The following is a 22372-nucleotide window of genomic DNA, read 5'->3' as shown; positions in this document are numbered from 1 at the left end:
TGAGTAGTAGTCATCGTACATAATACTGTTATTATTACTGCTGCTGCTGCTGCTGCTACATAATATTTCGTATTACATAATAATATATTATACGTGGAGAGCTTATTTTTTTTATAATAATAATAATATAATAATGTAGTTGTCGATTTTATAATAATAATATATTTTATCCTAATTATTACGTACCTATACACCTAATAATATTTAATATAGATATATTTATATATAAGCAATGTTGTCGAAAGATTTATAAAATTTTATTCGTGTAAAACAATTTTTTTTAAAAAAAAGAAGAAAATTGACGAATTTATGTATTAAAATAATTAAATATTGTGTTTTTATTGATTTAAATAACATTTTTTTTTTTCGTAGTAATAACTCGCTTTGATTAGCTGTATTTAGATATACGTCGTTATATTGTATTAATTGAACGGAACGATGACTGACTTTACTAGTTCTGTTTTTAATTGTCTTGTTTGATTTAAATTCAATGACCACTAGTCATAGGACAATGAACCGAATATACATAATATTTTATAGTGTGTAGTCTGTTTACAGATATACAAGTATAGTATGGCTAACGAGACCTACAGACAGAAAGTATATTATTATTTTAATTTATTGAACTATAATATAATTGGAACGAACGTAATCAAAATTCATACTGAAACATAATAAATGTGTTCAGTGGCGGATTTACGTGGGGGGTCTGGACCCCCCCCCCCCCCCAGACACTGATACATATATAATAATTAATTAATTAATTTTATAAAAATAAAAAAAAAATTATACATTTAAAATCCATATTATTTTGTAGGACCCCATTCCCCCCCCCCCCGGAAAATTTTTGAAAATCCGCTACTGAATGTGTTAAACATTAAGCAGGTCATGAAAATAATACATTTTTTCTTTGTTTGTATTCTTCATACTATTCGAATAAGTCTGCAGAATATATATAACAAATAAGGAATTTTTGAGTAAACCACACTTGTATTCCAATCAGATATTTAGATTCAAGTCTTGGGTTTCCCACCCACCGGCCCCGGGACTAAACCAGTTCAAAATATGAATTGTTTAAACGACCTCACTTTGAGTATAGTTTCATAATAATTTGTGATATTTTTCAGTCAGGGAAATATAAATCTAAGCAGTTTACAATACATTTTTATTAAAAAAATTTTCCTTGGTACTTACATAACAAAAACTATTTTTCTATTACATATACTATAGTATATGGTTTTAAATAATAAAATAACAAGTACTTCGTCAGACAAATGTTATATATTTTTTTTAATGGAACCCATATTATCGCGAAAAAACTGCTGACTCATAGTTCAAAAAAATTGAAATTAAAACCAGCGTTTGCTAGCCACCTATTTTTAAAATAAATATTTAAGCAAGTGTAATATGAAAAACTAAAGCAATTTAAATAATAGTTGAAAGTATTACTTGAGTTAAAGGAACCGTACGATGTTAATTATTGTTGACATGCATCACCATAAGGCTTATACTTCAATTTTCATTATAAAACAACGTTATAAGTCAGCAACTAGCACAGTTGTACACACATTGTTTAATTTACAATAATCTCACTGTAAAACATAATATCGTTAGGTTAGGTTAGGTTTGTATCGTAAATATAATGTATACTATTATTCTTGGAGGTTTAAGGTTTTCGTTGTTATGAACATGTAATTTTAACCGTCTATAATACATATTAATATATTATCATAGTATTGACTATATTTTAATATATTTTTTGTGCAACCGTGTTTGTGAAGACCCCCTCGATAAAATAAAAAATAAACAAAAACAAACGACCAAATATTAGAACAGTCTCGTACGCCGTGTGTATATAATGATATTTTTTCTTTACGTCATTACGCTGTTTATTATATTTTGTGTGTGTGTGTATAATGTCGCTTTGGCGTATGTGCACCTTAATAAAGACCTAGGTCGAAAGCATCTGCAGTCGTCGTCGTTTGAATCCGTCTATAGTAGCTTTATACTAACACTATAATATTGCGCTAGACACATAATACAAAAATACAATAATAATACTATTATGTTATGTTATGCGCGCACACCTAGTAAGTCGGCGACGAAATATATTTTTGCAAATTTTACTAAGACCTTATAGTAGGCTATAATTTTTTGTATTATCTTATAATAATAATAATAATATAATACCACGGACTAAGATATAATGGACTGAAAACGACATGGTCGGCGGGGGTCGAAGGGACGGACGGCCAAGAGAAGGTGTCACTTACCTGATAAGAATACTGTTCTTGAAGTTTTCAGCGCTACCGGTGATATTTTTATTTGACTTCACAATTTGTGTCTTAGTACTTGTTTTTTACAGAGGGCGCTGTAAACTCTAGGAACACATTGCGACCCCCCCGCACTTTGCCTCTTGTACATACATTTGTGGCCATGATAAGCTGCTCGTTTCCAGTCCGTTATATCTTAGTCCGTGTGTAATGCACTAATACAAATGATATTTTGTGTACAAACAAAGTAATTTACATACGAATGCGTGTGTATTATTACATATAACCACACCATGGTAATTGCTATACCTACTGTGTATTATTACATACCATGGTATAGTGTGCATTATTACATTTACATACCATGGTAACTGTGTATTATTTAGTTTACACCAGGTGATTCATACAACGTAAAACGCTCATAATTTCAAAAACTATTAATGTTTTGAAAATATATATTTTTTACATAACTTTAAGTCGTAACTAAACAACATTTTTGATAAGAAAATACATTTTTCTTACTTTTTTGAATTACCACATATTGTTTGTTGCATATTCCTATAAGCAGAATATTATTCGGAGTAGGTACCTACCTATTTCGATATATTATGTAAATAGCAAGTTTCGGACGAGTAGTTAGTTAATTAGTTATAACTTATAACCTTATTTAAAGTACAAATGAGCGGAATTGTTGACTGTTGTGGACAAACATTTTACATAGGTACTTATAAATTATAATATTTTGTAACTCATCAAATCTCGTTTGAAATTCGATTTTTATACATATCGAAGTACCCAGGTAGTATTCTGTGAAAATTGTATGAAACAAATTTCCCGCTCGCTTTGTTAGGTAGCATCCGTGTTGACGTGTTGTCACTTTGGATATTCAACAACTGCAAATTTAATTATTACCTACCCATGAAATAAATTGAATTTTTCTAGCTTTTACCGGATCAGTCGTTCAAATTTTAATTTTAATGTGGTTAAAACAATAAATCTATAACGAATATTTTTTATTGAATTTATCATCGTTGAAATAGGTACCTAATAATATTGGATTATTAAATTTTCAAAACTAAATTCCAATGAGTAAATTAAATTATAAACGTTAAGGGTCATGGTCAAAACTTTACTGTGAATATGTGATATTAATTCGATCAGTGGCAGATTTAACGAAAAAGGCTAGAAACATTTCAAATGCCCCCCCAATGATATAATTACTTAGATTTTTGTTTCTTAATACCTACATAATACGTTTTGAGTTAAATTACCTTAATTGTTATTAAATTACATAATAATCAACAATAATTTATTTAGGTAGGTAATAATACTGTCGATAAAGTTAAAAATGAAAATAAAAATAGTAACTATACTAACTAAATATAGTTTTATTTTAAGCAAAATATTCATATTGAAAGAGAACATTTGGATAAAAATATACGCAGAGATGAATGAAAAAAATATATGAACATTATTATACTTGGTTGTAAAGCGTATCGTGGTTTATGTTCTCGTTATGAATTATCTGTAATTTTTAATGTTTGCAACCGTATGCGATTTATACATTAAAAATAAATAATTTATCAAATAAATGCCATAGATTCTCAATATATAATATGCTAATACGCGTTTAAGATGCAGTCGATATGCACATGACAGATATATTCACTTCTGGAATTATATTAATTTGAGTCAATTTCTGTTCTGATTTTTAGTTAAAGTAAAAAAAAAACTGCGAGGGGCCGAGTCCATACACGGAGGGCGTGGGGTCAGTTCGCGAATGCCCATATATTAAATTTCTCGTATAAAAAATAAAAATAATAACTTCAACACTCTGTGTACCATTTAACCAAAATACCAAATCCCTAATCTGACTGTACACCCAATTTTAGATATTTTAAATCATTGTTGTATACTTACGTCATAACCGCTGTCCGCGCATCAAATAATGATAATATTAAAATAACAATAATATTATAATTTATAAATGGCCCGAACAAAATGCAACAAACATGTCTACCTGTAGTCGGTGTCCGTGTTGTAATATTATTTCTATACATTTTGGGAAAACTTATATGAAATTATGAACCGTTTAAGTTATAAATCATAATGTAACATATTATACTAACGATCAGGCATATTATACTGTTAACGGTCACCACCAGCCATATAATATTATACCCGTTCGCCGATCGACGCTCTTAGTCATTATGATATTATTATGTTTTTTTTTTTAAATAATAATAATGATTATAATATGTTATGCGTGACGCGTATTAATACTCGGTTTTTATTTATTTGTTTTTAAGGGATTACAGTGATTCCGGTGAAGAGCTATCGGACGACGATATTGAAATCGATTACGAAGACGACGAGGACGACGAAGAAGTGGTAGAAGTGAAACCGCTGCCGCCCGTCGCCCGAAGCGTTTATAAAAAGAACGACTGAACTGCCGCCACGTTTTGTTTAGTCGTCTCTCCAGCCATTGTATAAAAATAGTTTAAAACACATATTTTTCTTCTTTTTATAATTGTAAATTAAAAATAAAAAAATCTTACCCATACTAAATAATAATAATAATAGTAATAATACTTAATCATTATAATGGAAGTTCAAACGGTCGAAAAGAAACCCAATACCGGAAAACAAACAGTGACGGCGACTGAGGAGACGTCTTCAGTGGCTGAACGTACCAAAGAGGTAAATTATTATTATAAATACGAAGGTACAATTTATTATTATTGTTCCGTGCTGTAACGGTGATGCACGCCATCCGTTTTTAAAGGGTGCCGTATAGGCAATTTTAACGCAAAGTGTGAACAAAATAATAGGTAGCTTGTTTGTTATTTACTTATTTGCTTATTTGACTGTACTTAAACCGAAAATAATCAGCATTAGAGCCAAAATGTTTTATGTACCTACAGTATTAACTAACGTGTATACTGTGCTTTAAATCCACGCGTACGGCTCGCGGCTTGTCAAATATTCTAAAAAAATTATTTTCAAAAATATTTGTATTAATTATACTGGAATTTTTTCACGTATTTCATGTATTCAATGTTTTTTTGATTTTTCGAAGGAAAGGAGTGTATTGCAAACTTCAAAACTATAAGTTTGTAATTTAAAGGGAATGGTATGCCATAAATATTCGCAAGTAAAAGATTTCGAAAATGTTAATTTTTGACTAGGGAAGGGTGGAAATGCGTGTTTTTGGTCCCCTCCATATAATTTTGATTTTACTGGGAATAATTGTCGTGTGAATTTCTCAACTTAGCTTTCAAATTTTCGAAAAAAAAACATTTCGAAACTGTTGATTTTTGGAAGTACTGAAACTGAAAAGTGAAAACTAAATTAATTGTTGTCTTTAGTTTTAACTAACTGAATCCGAAATTCATATGATCATAAATTTCCTGAATTTTGGACACGTTTCAGCCTTTAAGTGATGTCAATCTTGGTCGGATAACAAAATAGGTTCGTAAATTCGTATTCGAAACTGGAAAGCAGAAAATTATCCTGATGACGTATCTGGATACTAAAGGGACCTGGTATCGATGTATTTTGCTGTCATTGAATAATTTTACTTACACATTATTCGGTTCCAAAAACAAAAGAACTTGCAGATAAAAAAAAATTATTTATTATAATATAGTGTATAGAGTGTATTATAGGTGTATACAGTTTTTCTTTTCACAAATATCAAAAACAAATTCGAGAACGAGAATACAAGAAACTCAAAAAACCACGACGATATAAATCTGCAATAGAAATTAGAAATAATATTATTATATTCACTTTGAATAATATACAATATTATATTCTTATATCATAATACAACGCGTGGCTTAATAAAACACAATATTATCTTCTTTTACTTTTTTGTTTATCGTACTTTAAAAATCATATTTTGGATTGCTTTTGTTATTTTCCCCGTTTGCGAGAATAAATTACAGTAAATAATTTCAGATAACCAGGCGATCTCAATTATTATTATTACAATAACATCCAAAAGTTTATTTACGACGAAGACGCATATTATTTTGATTTGTTTTGTGTGCGTAAACTTATTGTACCGCTCCCGAGTTTTACGAGACACCAGTACACATAATGTACACCAAAGTAAACGCGTTGCCTGCAATTGTTCCTTAAAAATATAGTCTCTGGATATTTTATTACAAAACGAAAAACACAAAACAAATCCACAAATATTGTTCGAACGGGTCTTGAAACATTAAATTGTCTTATGCACGCGTGGTCCATCTCATAAACTCCCGTTATTTTTTTAAATTTGAAACCGAACCGTCCGAGAGGGACGACCGTGAGTGCGGTACCAATATTATCGGTGCTCAACTACAAAAATAAAATAAAATTTATTACTGTTTCGTACACCTAGGTCCAGTCCTGCTTAATACTGATGGGATATCGCGAGTTTATTGTTCATTTTATTTCTACTAAAAAATATGCGATTATGCATGTAAAATATAGTGCCTTATTATACCTATATTTGTTTCGATATTGTTTACGTGCGCGACTATTGATCTATACCTACTTAAATCTAATGAGTTAATATTATAATTATGAACCAATAGATAGTATACAAGAACCCGTTGTATATATATATATATTATACTACCATCACAACCACCACCACCACCACCACCAGATGTATAATATAGGTCAACGTTGTAACGTGTGGTGTAAGTTGGATTTATTCGTTTTTATATCGGATTATTATTACTGTATCTCTGTTTCTTTTTAATTTTTTTCCCAGTCTTATGCCCGTTTGGCTTTCTCGGCATTCAATTAACTTTTTATTATTCAATAAACGTAATTTGTTCCCCTCTCATTATTGTGTTGTGTCTTATTTGATTATTAATAGTTATTGCTATTTAAATCCCATAATATACTATGTTCCTAATTCTAAAATCCACGGCCCTTCTGGTCTCGCTTCGTGATTCATGACCCTGCCCAAAGCGACAGACGATCGCATGACCTTCAGCCTCGAATCGCCCCGTTTGGAAAATCGTCGAACAGGTCACTACGTGTACGTTAATAATGCGTTGAGATCAATTGAAAACACTAAGCAAGTATTCGGCACAACTCATGATAATAATAATAATAATAATTTATGGATCATACGTAATCGGCTATTTTTCGAGTGTTTTCAGGTGGAATAATAATGACATACCGATAAATACAATATTATGTATATAATATATATGTATGTAAAAACAATTTCAGTATTTCGACGCGCGCCGAGGTGGTATACCGAGGGGACGGAGGTCGTCTCAATAAAAAAAAATGTAAAATCGCCCATGGTGGCACTTTATACCCTTTTTGAATGCACTAAAAAGGAAAACCCTATACCGCGTGCGATATAATACTGTAAAGGGACGATTCTATCATCCACCGCCAGCTCTGCCACCAGGGTGGCGTTTTTGGTTTATCGTGGAACCATAATATGGTCTGTGGCACAGAAGTGCCGAGTAAAACGTTATCACGCTTGCCACTAAACCCAAATTCCGTGTATGTAATCGTAATTAGGTATACATATTATTACATATACATATAATATATTGTTACATATCGTGGGAAAATACGCGTTCGGTAAACTTGATCGCCACTGCGTATGCCATCGGCGGTATAAATTGCCTTGTATGCGTCCCAATACATTTAATGGCATTAAAGTAGATCAAACGAATTCATACAGGGCGATTCACCCAAAGCACGATCACCCCAGTTTTTCTTTATTTTTATGAGTACCACTCTTTTTTATAGCAAATTGTTAAGCAGATATTTTTTTAGAATATGTCGATGTATTTTAATAACAATTTTAACGAGTATTTAGTTTTTATGTTATTAAAATGTATTGAAATTATACTTAGGATATTCCTTGTAATAACATTCCTAATAAATATAAAATAAATTGTAAAATTGGATCTAGCATTTATTCTACCCATAAAATATTTACAAATTTTAAAATGTCCATAGATTAATATTAATTACCTACAATCATTTTCAAACCAGCGTATTATAGCCCCTATAATAATAATATTATCTTTCGAACCTATTATCATAGACCTAGAATAATTATCATCAATAGAAAAAGTTCAATAATCTTAAAACAACCCGATAGAATTCCAATTTAGATGCATAACATTTTTAAAAAACATAAAAAGATTGCAGGAAAAAATAACTGATATTTCTCATTAGAAGAAAAATAAGTTGGTATACACGACAACTCCATAAGAAGTTATAAAATATGGTACTCATAATTATTTAAAAATATTATGATCCTTAAATAAACTTAAAAATGTCGATGATTAAAGGATAATATGTGGGATTGAGCCTAAGTACATTGTTATTGTTTTATATTAGGAAGTAGGAACCACCAATACAGCAATACGCACTATATGCCATAGGGTCTATGAAGAATGCATATTTTGTTTTATTCACCAAAAATTATTACAATTTATTGTCACAACGAAGTAGAGTTTTGGAGTCTATTCCTTTATGTGAGCAATATAATATGAAATAGCTTTTGAACAATTGATTTCGTTTAATAAAAAAGTATTCAGCGAATGGCATCGTACTATGAATTATTGTAGCTATAATTGTTTTTAAATCGTATTACTTATTATCCTTCGTGTTTTTCTATGATTTTTTACTACTAATATTCTATTATAAATTATAATCGATAAATGATCAAGTAGGTACACCAATTTATATTGGGTCTAATTCAAAGTTTCAGACCAACAACTAACGACGATTGCCTTTTAAAAACACAAACTGTTTAATTTGAGTAAGTATTTGTTGAAAAAATAAAAAACACGTTTCTTCTTAAAAAAAAAAACAAGTCCACTTTTTAAAATCTATAGCTTTCTCCACATCAATTATTAATTTAACCGTTATTCTCAGAAATTACCACAGTGCGTCTATGGATACACATTACACAATGTTTAATTAGTAAGAAAATTTACTTTTCGACCCATTATATATTAGTCATTCATTAAACTTAAATGCAATTTCAGAAGCGTGTATATAGTTTAGCTTGTTAGACTATTTGCTTTTGTAACTTATTATAAGACTAAATTAGTGTTAACCAACTGGATATTAAGTTCAAATAAATAAAACTATGCTCATTATACCGTATAAAAAAAATAAAACTCATAAACATATTATAATAACCATAATATATTATAATATACCACGACAACAATATTATTATGTATTGGGTGATTCGCAATACATGCTCACCATTTTATCCCATAATAATTGATATTTTATCTAAACTCTAAATTTTAAAAATTTGTAAATTTTCCTACTTAAGACCATATTATATTTCACAACATCAAATTAAAGGTTGTTTTTTTTATTCAAATGAGAACAGTCCATTTTATTATAATTGGTTAAAGTAGATGAGATTAAATACATTTAAAAATATTGATGAGGCAAAAATTCTGTAGAAAATAAACACATATTATCTATAAATTATAATGGTATTTGAAAAACATCTCTCTCTATCTTTATGATATATTTCCTTTCGCTTTAGATGATATAACTATTATTAATACTCGACGGAGTCAAATGAATTCACTTATAAAATATTAACATAAATTAACGGAAAATATTAGATTTGTATGAATAACCACCCGCCGAGACAACAGTTTTAACTTATTTTATGTCCAGTAAACATAAGCAAAAAATACTATCAATCGTAATAATTTTGAAATTTTCCAAAATAGTATTTTTTAAATATTGATATCAGTAAAATTGTTTGTTTTAAAATCGTTCATTTTTCGTTGATTGCAGGTGACCAAAGACACGGCCAACTCGCATCTGGAGCAGAAGGCCAAGAGCGTGCAGTCGGAGGAGTCGACCAAGTCGGTGTCGGAGTCGGTGGAGAAGCTGGCCAACGGTGGCGTGAAAAAGAAGACGGTAATGTCCTCGTCGCAACAGTTCTCGTCCGAGGAATCCTTTGAGGAGAGCTGGTCGTCCTCCGGGCCTGTCATCACCACCACCGTGCCCAAGCAAATCGAACAATAACGACAATAATATATTGTTATATTTTATTATCATCTACGTATTTCAACAATATTTCACGACGATGATTTACGGTACGATACCGCGTGTGACGATGTAATATTGTATTATATTGCATAATAATATTATAATATGGTGATGTTAAATAGATTGCGCGGATAAATCTGACGATCAATAATGTTGCATTTATCATTGTTATACATGTACTGTATTATAATATAATATTACATACGTACGCGTGGCGTACTGCTAGTCATTATATCGCTAACTGTCTGTACACAATGTTATAATATTAAAATGTTAATGTAATAATATGTAATTTTTTTTTCGATTGTTTTCAACGCACACAATAATTTTAACCGGACATTATACAATACATTATAATAATATTATACTAGTGTCATTTAATATAAGTTCAGATATTTATTTGATTTTTGTATATTATTATATTGTGGAACCTCGCCTTACAATATATATATATTATAACGATTTAATCGATTTCAGCTGCGCGCTAGTCCCGCCCGATCGATTCGCAATAGGTGCCTATATTAATTTACAGGATGACCCAGGTTTAACTATTGATATACCACAGTTTTATGTCATTGTTGCTGTAATCAGGTTCTTTATAAAATATAGCAATCCACAGTTTAAAATTAACAAAAAAAAAACTGTTTGATTTACATGTACAATATTATGTCTAAACATATGATGTTGAAACAACGGTTGTTTTATTTGTGAGTACCTAAGCATATTATGTTAAAGTTTGGATATGACAGGACGTGACAGGCAGGGATACCTACGCCATTTCTTATGTTCCAGCACCACGGTATACAACAATAACAATCAACTATCCCACTATTTTAAGTTTTTTACATCAAAATGTTTGTGTGCGAGATAAACAAGTTGGGAAAGCTCATTCTGCGAGTTTCCTAAATTTCCGGTTTCTAAACATATTTTAATACAACGCAACGTGATACCATGTACAATTTAAAAACAATACCTATCAACAATCGTAACTACATGTACTGATAACTAACGGACGGACAGATACAACGGACATAAGGTGCCCTAAACTTATGTTTAAAACATCTATAATACAACGTTTTGTTTACGGAAATAAAACCAAATTCATTACAAGCATTGTTGACAAATTTAGATAGTTTTGTAAAATATATAGTAATGCGCGCTTTATAAGAACAGTTTTTTTTTTTAAATCGTGTAATTTTAATGATATGGAGCAGGTTATATTATCACCATTGCCCTGTTATAATATTATACATATAACTGGTAAGTAGCAGACAGTAGTACACTTTTATTATTACATTTCAGTCGTCGCCACTGCGCTTTAAATTCCTCGTCGTCCACAGCTCATGTATGATGTATAATATATGCATCGCGGATAACTGTACAAACCACACGTCATATTACGATAATATTTATATATATCATAGTGTAATATTATTATAAAGGTTGGCACGCATTTTGTATGTCAATAGTCCACGTCGAATAGGAATATAGGTTTATAGGTACTATGTGTATACGAGGGTCGAATAGTAAATAACAACAACAGCAAGTGTACCTATATTATATTATTATTATAACGGCGGACAAAATATTATAACTGTACCCACGCACATGCGAGCCTATATCGTCCCAGCTCACGTAAGACGTTCCAAGTCCAAATATTAGCTCTCCACATTATGGATAGGTACCTATAATGATATCGGAGTATATTAAAAAAATAAAATCAAAGATGTCATCTATACCGGTTCGGCAATATTATCTATATATAATATATTTCCACTTAGTCGAAACATGCAAACAAATAATAGTTTAAGTTTCTAGAAAGTTTATCCTTAAAATAGGTATACATTTAGATACTTGTTGTAAGTAACTTACATGTAGTTACAACGTTTTGCATGCAAGTGTGCGATATCATGTTATTGGGTTTCTGAAGCCCCTAGTGCACGGCGTTTGATACCAGTGTCGAGTCACTAGATCAATATTTGTCTAGATAAAAACTCACTAGTTCTTATATCGTTATATCGTCATCGTCATTTAAAGTCTAAATAAACAAGGAAATGCATCTAAAATGAAAATTTCCTCATCTAAATGAACTAATTTAAGTTTTCCTATAATTATATCTTTCATTTTGATTACCTAAATCATTGTACTTATTTATTTTTCATTTACAAACTACCACTATATTTCTCCTCCCTTCACAGTCCACAGCGTAAACAACTATAGGCAGGTACGAATTTATAGTTTTGATGCAGTATGTAAAGTTTTAACCTCAAAACTAGATGTCTAGTGTACTTTGCTGTTGCAAAGTATGTCACTGTAATTGATGTGTTTAATTTAAGTTAAATGATAAATCATAACGACATACGAAAAACGATAAAAATAAAAAAAAGAATATAATGCCATGGTTTTTTTGATTTTTTACTCTTTTTAATGTATTTTTATATTTCTTTTAAATTTTTAATTGCTTTCTTCCTTATTGTCTTTTGTTATCTTTTTCTGAAAATATATTTATTATTTTTACACAGTTTTGATAGAATTGCGTATCTTATTCTAATTTTCCCTAGCGTATTTGGTTGGCACATTTTGTAAAATTGTTTAAGATGTTAAAACCATACTGGAAATGTTGAATTTGATATACCTACTATAAATGTGTTCAACTGAAAAATCAAAACATTATTAAACTGTTGAATTTGTTTTAAAAAAATAAACAATCATTATTTATTGATTAATTCCTAATTACGTAATTAGTTGATAAAAATATCGAAATAAAACATATATTGCCATTATAAATGTTAATTAATATCTATATAATAAATATAAAATTGAACGTGCCCTGACTAACTTACTAATAAACATTGAGCCGCTAAGTATGGTAGCTAGGGATTTGACATCTTGACAATATATTCGTGCCACCATATGCACTAAGAAAGGTTATACCAAAATTCAAATTTTAAAGAGGTGCTCATACAAAGATTTTAAGATTCACGATGGAAATAGAAATTTTTTTTTGTTTATGAAAGGTTGCCACCGGATGTATAAAATAAAATTGTTATTAATATTGGATATCATTTTACCCTGTATTCGGTATTTGGTCGACTATATTTTTTACCAGCACAGTAATTTGTAAAATTATAATCGCATATTTGTTTATTTTTACTAGCAATATTGGTTAGAGGTATCCATGAAAAAAAAAGTTACTTACTCATTACTACCTTTTCGCCGATATAAAAGTGAGTTTTTCTATATTTTTTAAGTTTGGAACTGCACCCATTTTTTAAATATTACATATAGGGAATTAAACAAAGTTTGAATCATATACACCCGTCACGCAGTGTTAACCTATTATATTGAGATCTGGTATTTTTTATCGGCAACGAAGTGTACCGGGTCTGTTAGTATTCTGTAATCAGTGGCGACCAGACGGGTCCGCCAAGTATATTATACTATACCAATTTATGCGACTGCATAATATTAAGTGCGCTCTTACGTGAGGTGGTGGGGTGTAAATTACTGCAGGTGTCAGATTATATAGGTAGCTTCTGTAAATTACAATAATTAATGTCTGCGGTGGACTGTAATATAATAGTGATTCGATGATTTATCTAAATACTAGTGTCCCTCCCCTCCACCACCACAACGCACGTGCTACGTTCACATTGACACGCTGTTAAAAACGATCCATCCGCCATAGCTGTCACTCGCGTATTCAATACTACGGTCACTGCACTGACGATAGCTTAGGTATTATGATATAATCGTTATTTGTCGTCAACGATATAATATTATCATAATAATAATACCGTCGTCGGCGTAGTTTATATATTATACCTATACATCACATACATTGTTATATTAGTGTTAGTCGCCGAAGAAGAGCGGTATACATTTTTTCCTCCGAAAAATTATAAAATTCCGATCCGAACGCGACCGCAGTGAATTTTTGACGAAAAGTACAACATAACAAAATTATAGTATAGTATAACAATATTAACATGACTCAGACCAGCAGGTCCGGCACCGTTGTGGTCTACGAAATCGGCTTCTTCTGCGTGTTGTTCGCTTCCGTCACTTCCGGTAAGTCACCTATATTTATTTAACTATTTTTTAATATTTAATTTGATATCAAACGATTTTTGGGCCTTACCGAGAGAAACTCGTGTGGAACCCCCAGGGTTATCTTGGTTTACAAATATAATTTTTAACGATAGGTATATACATTTAAAATTACCAAATAATTATAAATTAACAATATTACTACCTATATACACAATGATATTTATATTTTTGTATCACATTATAATTTCAAGTCCTATGTATATGGTGTTCTACATACTCCATAGTGTATACGTCACATAATATACATCGTCCTAAAACTTAATTAACTTTTTCACAACTTTAAATTGATTTAATAGACTGAAAATTGTTTTGAAATTACATCAAACAATGTAAGAAAAAATATTTTCAAAAAAGTTGAAACGTTTCGAAATAATTAGTGTTTTTATTAAAATTATATTAAATAGAAAACCTGACCTGGTATAATATACGATTATAAAATATAACTTTAAAATAATGATTTGTTTTATTATTGAAAATCAACCTTCATACGGAGAACAAATCATGGTTTCATGTCCATAATTTTTCCCTAGATATTTTGTTGAAAAAGCTAAATTAAGATAAAACATTTAACGTTTAAGGTTTCCTAAGTCCATTAAGAAGTTTCACTTCAAAAATATCAATGTTCCCCAAAAATATTAGTTGAATAATTCTTTTGAAGCGTATACGCAATAGATGCGTACCGTAGATGTTGCACTAATTTGACTAAAATTAAATGCCAATTAATATAGAACTCACATTATATGTATCACGAGAATCGACATCTGAAAATAATAATTAATAAAGTATCCGTCACGATATTTAGTACAATATTGAATACTATTATATTATAGTGTGCGGCAAAATTATTTCACTGGAACCCATTATTATACTATACTATGTATCTCATTTTTTGCAAAGACTAAAATAATGTGAAAGTACAAAACATAGTGTATACTTGGTGTATAGTATGAAATAAGTGTATTGCAGTTAATAGGTAGCAGATATTACTGATGTTTACTTGATATTAAGATATTTTTTAATAACTTGATATTTCATTTATAATTGCTTAAACGAAATCTAAGAACCATGCTTAACAAAATGCTTACAATTTGTAATTTTTTTATTAAAAATAACAAGCTAAAGCACCTTTATAAATGTCAACCGTAAATAATTTATCGCTATTAACATCACACATTAAGAGGATTGGGAACGGTGTATTTTATGTACCTACTAGGTATATTATTATGACCTATAATATAAAGCGTTTATGTAGGTAAGAAAAATTTTTAATATACAAATGACAGGGCTTATTGCTTGTGATTTATCGCACAGAATTGTTGTTTAGTGTGTGAGCATAATATTACCATATTACTTACCATATAATGATAGTTTTTTGAAATTCCTGTGTGGCGTACATTTATACAATAATATATAAGCACAGTGAATTTTGGCTGACAATGTTATGGAACTTTTCTACTTAACCAAATACATATATTTTTTAGGTTTTTTTTTCTGGAATCCAGGAATAATTATGACATTTTAAAAATGATGGCGCGAAAAAAAATATGCATAAATAAATAATTATATATACATTTGAAAACTGATCGTCCCAAAGTCGACGGCTGGTCGTGAAAAAATTTGTTTTTCATCTCTGACTTTTTGGTTTTTCATCCTCACAGCAGCTGTTGCGGGGTCACGGATCAACCCTCGATGGAATTAATAATATTTTCTAGCAGAATATTATTATTTTTCTGTTGTCCAGTTTTCTTCAATACCTAGGTCAGTAATGTACTATTACTTAACTACCTGCTCTTACTCAAACGATTCCGATACTATTATGTTTGGGTAGAACACGTGTCGTTGGAGATCGGTAAAATTAGGGTGGACAATAGCATTGCAGGTCATAAACTTCTAAATTATATAATTAGAAATAATAACTTCAATAATTATTGTTACTATAAAACATGTAAATTATATGAGTTTTAAAAAATAATAAAACTTGTTGGATATAGATGCGAAATCTTTCATTCTTATTGTCATACACTCATACTATAATTTTATTATCATCTGCCTAAATTATAATGTATGTAACATTATTTTAATAACGATTAATTACATTGGATTAGTTACCATTTCTACCGGGAACTATTAGGTACCGAGGACATTTTGATCATAATATAATAACCAGTGAATAGTTTTCATAATAGGTCGATGCTTAAACGGTCTGGTCCCATACCAAGTGTGTGGAAGGAAAAAGTTTGAATACAGGACATTAAATAGTAGGTAAATACTATGAAAATAAAAGGGAAAAACTCCAGTTTAAACTGGGTCACATTTTGGAGGTAAATAAATAAATTGGTCTGTACACGACCTTATTTTAAATTACTTTTACTATACCATAGGAATTAGGAGCACAATAATTATTTTCTTCAATTATATTGTTTACCTTTTCGTTCCGACCGTCGTTGGAATACTACAAAATTATTATGCTGATGTTATTTTGATAACGAAAAATAACGTGTCAAGGGAACTAAACATTAAAACATACTTAAAATAATGATACATAATGACGCGAGAGTACTAGCTACCTACTCGTTTAACTTTTTTACCGTTATGTACCTAGTAAGGAAATTGTTGTTATTATAATATATTACAATATACGCGGCCATTCATTTAATTACATTATTAAAGAAAACGCGTTACATATTTTATAAAATTGTGTTTTAATATTCACCGTTGTAATAAATTATTATAATAAAATTTTGTGTGTAACTATTAGGTAGGTTCGTAAAAAAAAGATAGAAGTACTCAATAAACTATTTTTATCGATTAGTGTTTAAAATACATAATTTCGAGAAAATATCAGTATACAAACACTCAGTAACAAGCTGATTGTATTGTTATCATTAAGTTGCAAACATAATATTACTATAGAGGTACTTGTCTTATAACTATGTATACACAATTATTGTTATCTAATTATCATCGAACATAACATCGGTTGTAAGTTCTAAATACCTGCGCATTAAAAATATATTCAGACAGTCGGATGTGAAACATTATTTTGTATATACGGGTACCGGGGTACCTAACCCACTTGAATATTAAAAAAGGAGAAAGCTAATTCCATGATAAGTGTAATAAAATTCATGATAAATATTATTTCAGATGAAACGAATATATTATATTTTATCCTTTCCAACGGAGCTATAAACGGACAAATTGAACAATTTTTCAAAAGAGATTTTGACGTTGAAGAAATGAAATCGCCTAAGTACGTTATATGCGTTTTGAGATAAAACACTGTATTATAATAATATGCCGTTAGGAAGCAAGCTCATCGCTTTCATTTAACTCATTGTCTCGTTTGCAGAAACGCAAAATTTTAACTTTACTGCACAACTTAACACCCAAAGGAAATAGTATATTAATTCGGTCCATCGTAAACTGCGACTTAATTCAGTTTAGCGAAAGTGCTTTGAACCAGAAAAGTTTTTCGAATGTCATTAAGTCATTCCTATAAAACGAGTGTGATGTACCTACTGACGTTGTGTGCATACATATATAATGTAATTACTAATATTGTATAATATTTTACTAGTAAAGTGTTGAACAAGAGAAGTCAATAAAATTCACAGTAGTATTACTCTATGTCAGCTTATTATATTTCAGTTTTATATTTTGACTGATCTATATGACCATAATATATACAATATATCTCTCTCTACTCTCTAGATATCTATATTGAGTTAGATTTACTCACTTCACACGATGATGACTGCATGACTATAATATTGTAACTGTATCGAAATACAATTTTTTTTTCAAAATTTACGTTTTGTAACGCTTCAGATTAGGCATGTAAATACAATGATTTCAAAAACGTTGGTGAGCTAATTCGAGAAAATTAGTGTTTACTTAAAAAGAATCATGGTGTGGTATATTGATATTATATTCAATTTTTTTTGAAGAAAATTTAGTTATGTCATATTATGCATTTACAATAATGTTAAATAATTTAAAAATCAATACCTCCCCTCAAAACTAATTGCCAATCTCGCCACTGCATTAAATTTGTTACGATCACCATATATGATGATGATAATATGAGAGTCGGTCATCGAAGCTCCAATCGGTGCCAACGGTAAAATATAACATTAATAATAATAATATCGTACACTACAGTTATCTTATAATATTTATACTAACAGCGGACCATCGGCGGTAGGAATAGTTTGTGAAATTATCACTATAATATAATACAAGACGTATACATTATACAACTATACTATATCGTACTGAAACAATGAGACGAACTCACGTACAGCTATACGTGTCCATAATACGCGTATACAATATAATATCGAATATGATATACTATCACTGCGAGGGTTCCGTTGGGAGATTTGAATTCCGATTACATTTTCCACAAAAGATTATATCGAATTGAAAACATACACAACATACGGACAAATAGCTAACATACCGTCGTGCTTACATTTATTATTTGTTTATTATTATTATTATTATTACATTTTTCCATCGATATAATATAACCACTATAGTCTGTATGAAATGCGAGTGCAACGAAACTCAAGTTTTCGAAGTGCCGTCGTTCACAAAAGAAAAGATATATATATATATATATAAGATCTGCCGAAAAGATACACAAAACTAAAACCATATTCGCGGCGAGAAAACTTTAAGGGACGTCGAAAGTCAATAATATTTTTGTATTTGCTGCAACGATATACTATACAGTGCAGTGGCACTATATACATGTCGATGCGAAATACGACTATATTATAGTCGTATTATATCGAATATTATTATACTTATAGGTAGGAGCCACTCGTCGTGAAAGACCAGACGAATTAGAAATCGTCATAAGTTCAATCATTAATGAAAAAAAAACAACATTAGAATGTAAAGGCTATGTAATGGTCACTCCTTCCGGGTGAAATTTTGTATACAGGATAAAAAAAAAATAAACACCATTGTAAAACCAATAGCTTCCACGCTCTGCTCAGAATCTAAAATGCTAGTTTAATAATCTTAATAATAATATAAATAAATATGGGGCTATTGTACAGCCAGTTGTAGGCATATCATTGATTATTTTTTAGAAATAAGAACGCAATTTCCATTTGATTAAACTATATTGAATAAACTATACATAATATTTAGTAGTTTAATTTGCTTTTACATAGGTACACATTTGTAATATAAAAATTATTTTAAAGTTCTGACAGACCTACCGTTGTGACTTGTGAAATGGGTTTTTAATTTACAAATTGAAAACTTCAGTGGTTGTCATGGAACGCGTGACCTTTTATTTCGAAAAAAAAACTTCTTAATATTTTTAACTATTTTACTCAAATGTTTACGATACATGCAACTTTTTATGATGAAATCTTTATATTAGGTTTATACGACGTAGGGATTTTCCATTATCCAAGTCACAAAAACAAAATAAGTATTTACATATAAATTTGAGCCCCACGAAGGTATTGTACACGCATTTATCCTTGGCGAACATATAATTAGTCCAGTGGATAATCACTCATCGACAATGAGCGCGTCAATAAAATTAAAGAATATTATTAAATATTAATATCATAATGTACCTACGCTTCAGGGGTCACCAATCAATATTTTCAAAGGGAATCTGGACATTTTTCGCTGGCCATCAAAATTGCTGACGTCGGTTTTTACCAATGAACAAAAATGATTAAGTTGTTACAACTTACAACACTATCATAGAACCTTATCAGGTTACAACAAGTCTTACTTGTTTTATTTTTGTCTGCCGTCCGTATAAAATTTGTTCGCGGGTCGTCATATTTATTGGTGACCAATGAAGTACGGTGCAGTGTATCGAAAAAGTACGACAATTTTACATCAAAACTATACATTTTTATATGAAATGCGTTTGTGGGAGCAGTAAATAAATTACACCCTCGATGCGCGTACAATGTACATGTTGACGACGTTTTCCGTTTTATGAGTTTTTTTTTGTCCGCGTTGGTTTGAAACGATGACTAGGTCTGAATAACTGTTTCGCTATTACCTAGAACACGGTAGTTATAATAATATAACATAATATACCATGGTATGTGACGTGCGGTTTCGGGGACAGAAGTCTGCAGCAGCCGTTATTACAGTGTTTTCCAGTCCACTAAATATCGCGAATTGTTTCCATGCGCAAGCGTTTTGATAATAATAATAATATGAACCTTTGTTTGGCCAACGTGCAGACAGAGCCGCATTTAACGGGGGGCAAGGGGGGGCAATTGCCCCGGGGCGGCAATTTTAAGGTGATTTGAGGGGCGGCAGATTTTTAGAAAATATATCATATTATAATATTATACGTTCTCCGTTACGAATTTCGTATTAAATTATTAAAATAATTATTATTATATTAAAAATATTAATACCAACAATAATTTTATCTATCAACGATTCAATAATAACTAAATGCATCACAGTTGTGTGTCTGTGTTATTTATAGCTTTTAATTTTCGGCGAGTGACTCAATCACATCGAAGAGCTGTCGCCTGTTTGCAGTTGCGGGCAATGCGGGCTGTATGATATAATAATAATCGCAAAAATACGTATTTGACGATCATTTTAGTAATCTTATCATCGACTGTCGTCTGTTGACGACCACAGTCTCGACGCAATTTCGGTAGACAACAGTGTTGTGTTTGTTAAATTTATGTTATTGAATACTATACTATACTATGTCTGGTAAGCGAATTAAATTAAGTGGTGCAGCTTACCAAAAAGCAGCAAAAGAAAAAAGGTGGATAAGTGGAAGTCGCTCTGCTGTACAGTAGGTTACAAGTGGGTCACTGTAATGGATGGTGTTAAATTTGAATTCAATGATATAATATCATTGTATAAGAAAAACGATTCTGAGCGAAAACGGTCAGTCAGCCTATGATATTACCAAGTATATTTGAAGATATTATTGTGAATAAAGTAATTTATATATAACCTATTTACGTGGAGCCTTGTTTTAAATTTTCAATCCTTAGCCATAAAAGTTAAACATTTTATACATTTTTAACTACAAAATAGTTAATAAATTATAAATTTGATAAATGTTGTCAAAATTTGAACTTTAAATGCTTATAAAAAAAATGTTGCCTATGTATTTTTAATATTTTTCAACTGTTATTAGAACGATATATCAGGAGCTTTATATTAAATATTCACACTTTTTTACCCAACAAATAAAATTTTATTGATATTTATAGAAAAAAAAACTAAAAAAATTGAAAACTGACAATGTCTGTAAACAGCTCAAAAAGAGTCAAAATATTTTTAAAATTTTATGGTGTATAGAAAATGCTAATATAAACATTCAATGAATTTTTCAAGTATCTACAGTCATTCGTTTTTTAATTACAATAAAATAAGAAAATTGTTACATGAGAAATCGAGAAAATATCAAATGTTGTAAAAATATAAATTTCAGACGCTCATAAAAATTTAATTTAAGTTTCTTGTAGACATTTTTTTTTTTGATATAGGTTGACAAACTTATGAATAATCTTATATTACATTTTCAAATCTTAGATTTAAAAAAAAAAATTTTTATGAATTCTCAACTCAAAATTATTTGCTAATTTTCTTGATTTTTCCGTATTTTGTCAAAATTTGAACTTTAAATGCTTATAAATAAAAACTGTGACTAAAGATTTTTAATTTTTTTCATCTGCCTTTGAAACAATAACCTAGGAGCCTTCTATTAAATTTTCAAGCTTTTTTACTCAACAGATAAAATTGTATTGATATTTATAGAAAAAAAAACTAAAAATTATTTAAATATTTTTCACTTATAGTAGAATCGACTCCTGATGTAACAACACGAGATCAACTCACAGTGTTTATGATAGCGAAAAAAGAGTGGTGAAAATCATATGATATTTTTT

General features: G+C 30.0%; 3 protein-coding genes across 5 annotated transcripts in view; all 3 read left to right on the top strand.

The window, feature by feature from the left end:
- The window catches only part of LOC132949840 (protein ENL-like), a 29060-nt gene extending 24228 nt beyond the window's left edge, over positions 1-4832 (top strand). The window contains exon 2 of one of the 2 annotated variants that reach the window (XR_009665146.1): positions 4583-4724. Coding sequence is in view for 1 of the 2 variants with exons in the window: in XM_061020918.1 (XP_060876901.1) it covers positions 4583-4721 (139 nt within the window). In the remaining variant the exon portion in view is untranslated. Of the gene's footprint in view, positions 1-4582 lie in introns of both variants that reach the window. The other variant, XM_061020918.1, reaches the window with a different exon arrangement.
- Positions 4734-10744, top strand: LOC132949842 (uncharacterized). Its single transcript, XM_061020920.1, has 2 exons — positions 4734-4973; positions 10083-10744. The coding sequence occupies exons 1-2, from the start codon at positions 4878-4880 to the stop codon at positions 10314-10316; spliced, it is 330 nt and encodes a 109-aa protein (XP_060876903.1). The 5' UTR covers positions 4734-4877; the 3' UTR covers positions 10317-10744.
- A 3255-nt stretch (positions 10745-13999) lies between these two features.
- Positions 14000-22372, top strand: part of LOC132951129 (phospholipase A1-like) — a 31882-nt gene continuing 23509 nt past the window's right edge. Inside the window, exon 1 of one of the 2 annotated variants that reach the window (XM_061022846.1) lies at positions 14000-14411. In XM_061022846.1, coding sequence (XP_060878829.1) covers positions 14330-14411 — 82 coding nt within the window. In that variant the 5' untranslated portion in view covers positions 14000-14329. Of the gene's footprint in view, positions 14412-17687; positions 17707-22372 lie in introns of those variants that run through there. The other variant, XM_061022847.1, reaches the window with a different exon arrangement.

The sequence above is a fragment of the Metopolophium dirhodum genome, chromosome 8 (genome assembly GCF_019925205.1).
Source record: "Metopolophium dirhodum isolate CAU chromosome 8, ASM1992520v1, whole genome shotgun sequence".
Taxonomy (NCBI): domain Eukaryota; kingdom Metazoa; phylum Arthropoda; class Insecta; order Hemiptera; family Aphididae; genus Metopolophium; species Metopolophium dirhodum.
The sequence above is the reverse complement of the archived record's forward strand: the minus strand, read 5'-3'. Positions and strand labels throughout refer to the sequence as shown.

Bases quoted from the DNA above. Each gene is read 5' to 3' on its own strand.
- LOC132949842 (XM_061020920.1), top strand. From the start codon at position 4,878: ATGGAAGTTCAAACGGTCGAAAAGAAACCCAATACCGGAAAACAAACA. The intron at 4,974-10,082 runs GTAAATTATTAT...CGTTGATTGCAG, and splicing joins TGGCTGAACGTACCAAAGAG to GTGACCAAAGACACGGCCAA.